We start from the raw sequence: 5991 nt of genomic DNA on the forward strand, positions 1-5991 counted from the left end.
TAGGACATGAATTGTAAGCAGGAATGAGGGGTTTGTTATTGTGAGCTTTTATTCCAAGAATTAAACATGAGAAATAAGCCATGAACAAATTGTGAACACATCTGGAAAATGAGATGAAATGATTTTTATTAATTAATTTCCTGTTTAGTCATGAAATAACTAACAGAACCTTTCATTTCATCATACCTAGATTTTCTGTATTTATCCCAATATCCCAAATGATGATGAATATCAATTTTTAAGTTGTAAACCGAATAGGGCTGGGCAATAACACATATCAATAATTATCACAATATAATTATCAAATAAATATCAATATGAAAAAGGTTTAATATATATATATCGATATAATTTGTATGCATTGCATAAGCACGGTGTAACAAATGATTTATAAACCTCAGATCTGTAAAATGTTTTTGCAGTTCATCAAGTGTTTGTCTTTCTCTGCTCTCTCAGGAGCAGAGAACATCTGCCTTTAAACTTGAAAGAAAATAATAATGTGATATTTATATTTATGACTATCAATATCATCTGATGGAACGTTTTTATCTTGATATAATTTTGGGCCGTATCGCCCAGCCCTAAAAGACCAATCCCATTTTTTATTTTATGGATGAAGACAACATGCCCGGATCCGGAGATGCTCAGCGATGCTGCAGGGAGGAATCTTTTCTCTTCTTTCTCTTTTACTTCAGCAGCTCCAGAGGAAAGTGTCCGTCGGGTAGCAGCTCTTCTGTTTCCTCTTGTTTAACCCACAGACACGAAGGTGTGCTTGTGTCAATCATCAGCTCTCAGCTCACCGGGGTCTTCTCTTCATGCAGATGGGAGAGGCTGATCTGAACCACACTCTGCCACCGCGTACACTCACGACACACACACACACACACCCCAGACACACAGACACATGCACACACACACACACACACACTGCTGATCTCACCAGCATTTAGAAAGCATGTTGGTTGTAGATTAAGTTGCTATCATACTTTTACATGTCCATCTTTGCCTTCCCTTTTTAAAAGCAAACACCTCAATTGAAGCATAACACCTGAATATTATTGTCCTGTTTGTTCTTCCTCTGGATGTTTTCCTCGCTAAGTGGCCCCAACTCTTACACATCAACACTCCCACTCCCCCCCATCCCTTCCCTTCTATCATGTTCAGCCTCCTTCCAACCCCCCGCTGCTGCTGCTGCTGCATCTTCCCTGACCCAATGAGGCCCCCTACGGGTGCGAACTCACTGATGCTGCACTGAGCAGGTGCATTCAGAGATGGAAGCCTTTTTTCTTTTTTTTGACGTCATTTGACCCATTTCTCTGCATACTTTCTTCTCTGCATGAGGAGATGATGGTGCTCGAGGCACTGTCAAATAAAGCCAAGCTCGGGGGACGTGACGGGCATTTAAATTTAAGCGTCGTACACAGAATTTGCTTGTTATTTTTGATGGGATTTCAAAGAAAAGCAGATGTGCAGGGTGACTTTCGCCACCAGACACTCCAGGTGGATACGGTGTTGTCGTGTTCTCTGTCATGTTCGCAGGAGAAACATCTGCCTCGGCCCAGTGTCAGTGCAGAAACGCCAGTGATGCAAGTGTCACATATTTTCATAGGACATTTAACTCACACAGCCCTCTTTGTCGTGAAGGACACGGTGACTGAGTTAAGGCTTTTCCTCTCTTCAGCTCCATTGTTCACTTTCACTGAGGTGAATTAATCCGCACCATATTTATCCGCCTATCCTATTGCGCCACACAGTGGTGTCCCCCGGCCCCTCTCTCTCCCTTTCTCTCGAGCGCTGTCTCCAACTTTGAAACGGAGACCGTGTTTGGCTTTTAATTGGCTGTGGACTGCTGGTTTCTCAAGAGCATCGATGTTGATTATGCTCTCAAGATCCATAACAGTGTCATAAAGACAAGTCAAGTTTGTGGGGACGCCTGTTCATTAGGGGGGAAACAACAGCGGTAACTTCAGCTGCGGTGGGAGAAGCGCATGCAGCCGAGCCGTTTGTGCGCAGAGGGGCAAACGCTGCATGACGCCAACTGCGGGCCTCTGCCGCCATCTAGTGGCCGTTCGTCGCCACTATCTCCTCCCGCGCCTCTCCAGCTTCGCCCTCCCCTCTCTCCATCACTCCCTCTCCATTTAATATCGGCACCGTGGCGAATCTAATCTGGATCTCCTTTAAGGCAATAAAACCCAGATAGCTTCCTTTAAAATGAAAAGCGCCGCCTATTATAGCTTTGAAATCCTCGTTTATTTGGCGATGTGCGCGATAGAGGGACAAAAATGATTCATGTCGAGGTTCAAATGGGCAGGATGACGAAGATCCATGGTGTCCCAAGTGCACATTTCCTCGAGTATTGTATTCCACGGTATATAATATCGTTATCCACGCGGGTTGAACTACACTGCACGCCAAGATGCTCGCTTTAAAGTCACGCCGCTTTATCCCTCCGAGCAGCTAAAAAGCAATTTCCGATGAATCTGACCCTGTTGCTGAGCCGGTGGAGAGGTGGTGTAATTTTCTGGTACGTTAATGACAATACAAGGGGTGCAAGAGAGTGGACTATCGTGCGTAAAAGTTTACCCACAGAGGATTTCACGTAGTTAACTGTTTTATCTGCAGGTCTCGGTTTAGGGAGAAACATAAGAACAAGGCTGGTGCACACAAATGTGAGTGTGTGTGTGTGTGTGTATGGGTGTTATTTAAGAAAATATTAAGAAATATAAATGAGATATTAAAAGGTGACGTTTCCAAACCATGCGTATACGCGATTGCTTCAAATCTTTCCAACGACGAATTATCTTTACGCACAAGCTCCACCAGACACCTGTCAGTATCGTTAGTTTGCATCCGGCATCTCCTCCGGGTCCCAATAAAATCTAAGATGAAAACAGCAGCTTCCACGTTTACATCTTAAATGAATCACTGGAAGCTAATATTTGCTCATGTCTCTAAGTGTATGAACAGCGCCATGTGACTGCATTGTGTCGGCGTAAGAATCCAGGAAAGGGCTGGTGAACTCCAGTTTTTTAGGTGGAGTTCTGTTTTTTTTTTTTACACCTCACGCGGAAGTCCTTACTCTAATGGTGTTATATAAATTTTTTCCATCGGTCTATTCAGAAATAAGAGGCTATAGGCCGGCGCTTTCCAGTGGGAGTCAACGCAAACAAGGAAGTACTCTGTCTGGAATTAAAAATAGTTTTTTGCGCTGTGACGAGCCACTTTTTTTTTTTTTTTAGGGGCAGACAATAATCAGCCTTTCACTTTGGAGCATGGTGGGATGGAGGGTGAGGAGAAATGAGAGGGCTGTTGTTGGCATAGCTCTATCAAGGAAGAAGGACTCCCTGTTATCTGTGAATGGGGCTCCTTTTTCTGACCAGAATAGATATAGCACGAATTTTTAATTCGTTTTTCTTTCAGAGACAACAATGCTTTATTTGAGGGCCTGATACAAATTGGGGCTTGTGAGAGATCCTTTTCTCCTTGTCCGAGCCCAGCTGCCCATATGGGATACAACGTGTGCAGCAAAGATCACAATGGCACCGAGTGACAGGCGGGACAAAAAGCCCAAGGATACATCTCCCTGACTCTGAACAGCACCAAGAAACTCTGTCAGTCTCTCTATCCACACTGTTTGCATCTTCAATCCTGAAGCTCGTTAACATGCACGCCTCTGACATCCTGCAACACCAAGGCCCTGGGCTTGTATCTCTGTGCTGTGTTATGCGATGATGGAGTCGCAGAGCTATCCCCACGAGAGATGCAAAATCTACAGGGCAAAGATCCTGGCCATATTTAAAGTCTGCATTCTACTTTTAGGCACGATATATTTTTTTTTTTTACTGTATTTCCTCAGATTGGTTCAGTTTAAGACTGATTCGAAAGAAGCCAGCCAGAGTTCACTAAAATCCAATCACAGCAGGGCAGCTCTTTATCACTGCCACGGATCAGTTCATGTTTCCACAGTACGCACTGCGGATCATATCACATTTCTCCCCAACATCCACTTTCCCACCATTTCAGAGGTGTGTAGGAGCGATTATTAAAGCAGCGCTTCTTATTTCTCTTTTTTTTATGTATTTAACCATGAATAAATGAAATAAACAAAATCTACAAGCAAGTTGCTAAATTAATTTGACCTATAAGCTCCGTCCAGCGGCGCAACACAAAACCGGTCTGTCAGGGACAAATTGAGTCTGTGTCGCTCCACAAAAGCAGTAGCCCCCTGAGACTCAATTCGGTAAATAATTAGCAAATCTGCCCAATTTAGCTGTTTGTTCAGTGATGATAGGGGCGACTCCGACATCTGTTCTGGGATTTGTTTCTGTCCCGGGACAAACAGAATGCATGGATTTCTCTACTGCGGTTATCATATTTACCCAAGATATTGACTGGAGTCTGGTAATCCGCAGTGCGCGCTGCAGCGGTTCACTGGGGAGCCACTTGCGCTTGTTTTGGTTCCACCTCAAAAGACCGTGGTGTCTAATAGAGGAAAGTGTATTGTACTGTGGGGTGTGACTGCTAATACAGTATATGATGATGTAAAAAAATCACTTTTATTAGGCGGTTAAAGCCCCTGAGGTCCGTGCGCCTTTTTCAGTTGAAGGTTGTTCGTGGTTAAACAAAGAGAGGCTGGTGCGGCATTGATTATGCCAGCTCTATTTGCAGTTTAGCGCTGAACGAGATAACAAAACATTTATTGCAATTGAAACATTTCCCCCCCCATTCTTCTTCCTCCATAACCGTCCACTTTACACCCGAGGCCGGGAGTGGCTGGCGATGCAGTGAAAAGAGGAGCTTTCGACTCAAAAGCTTCTTATGTGGAGAAGCCCTCTTATATTAAGTAAGTGGTTTTTAGTCTCATTTCACGAGTGACTTTGGGCCCTTTATTAGTGAGGTGTTCGGATTCAGAATAAAGGAAAAATATATTCCCTGGATTAATTTGTTTAAAAAAGGAGAAAAGGCTGAAGTGCGCTGGAGATTTATTCCCATAATCGAGATCCATTCTGTGCCACAATATGGCGTTTAGCTTCTTAGCCTTTCATTGTGGGATAGGACACTTGTATATAAACCAAACCCTCTTTCAGAAACACAGCTTTTTATTTGAAAAAAATCCTTATAAAAATGTGGATCTTCAGCCATCACTGCGAGGCTATACACTGATATTTACATTTGTGATTTAGCCCAAACAATCACTCCCTCATTGTCCTTGTTTTTTAAATTTGGAAATATAATATATATTTAGAAGTCGATATTTCAGCTCAACGCTCCCGAAAAGTTCTCTAGGTTTGCAAACATGTGCCACAGGATAATTACAGGAAATAAAAACGCAAAAGGAAAAATAGCTGAAAAGTTGCCAGTGTTTATTCGTGGCCATAAATATTTTTTCGGTCCATAAAAGAAGCAAGAAATTAAAAATTTCTATAATTATAAAGTGGTTCGTACGTGCTGATAATAACACGAAGGGATAAATGAAAAAAAAAAATAAAAAGAGAGGAAACATCTTTACAACCAACACACAACATACTTTTACAAATCAAAAAAAAATTCACAAGAAGAGCATTGACATTTTCTTAATAAAATCTATAAGGGAGAGGTTTGGACCCAGTTCTCTTAACGAAAACACGTAAACACGGCGCACACAGGAGCCCCGAATAAAAATGGTAGTATATATATGAGTCAAGCTGCAAAAATGAAAAGTCTTTTTGTTTTTTTTGTGTTTCTTTTTTTCTTTCTTTCTCTTTGCTTTGTGGTGAAACTCCCTATCGTGCCTCCAAGCCAAGTCTCTATCATTTCTCTCACCAAGTCCACTGTTGCGTTTGCACCAAATGGTGTGCTGTGGGGAACTGTGGCGTGGCCGCGGCGCTGTACTGCGCGTTATACTGCATGTGTTGGAGTGACTGGGCACTGTAAGCCGAGAAGGGGATCCCGGCCTGAAAAGTGGCCGCCAAGTCCTGAGCTTTAAGAGTGTGACAAGGCTTTCCATCCCTG

At 42.9% G+C, this 5991-nt stretch overlaps 1 protein-coding gene across 2 annotated transcripts in view; it reads right to left on the minus strand.

Annotated features, from left to right (window-relative positions):
* Positions 1-5342: 5342 nt before the first annotated feature.
* nkx2.2a (NK2 homeobox 2a) overlaps positions 5343-5991 on the minus strand; it is a 2316-nt gene continuing 1667 nt past the window's right edge. For both annotated transcript variants that reach the window (XM_062397621.1, XM_062397620.1), the window contains exon 2: positions 5343-5991. This exon is cut by the window's right edge. In XM_062397621.1, coding sequence (XP_062253605.1) covers positions 5799-5991 — 193 coding nt within the window. In that variant the 3' untranslated portion in view covers positions 5343-5798.

Source organism: Platichthys flesus, chromosome 10 (assembly GCF_949316205.1).
Source record: "Platichthys flesus chromosome 10, fPlaFle2.1, whole genome shotgun sequence".
In the NCBI taxonomy this organism is placed as follows: domain Eukaryota; kingdom Metazoa; phylum Chordata; class Actinopteri; order Pleuronectiformes; family Pleuronectidae; genus Platichthys; species Platichthys flesus.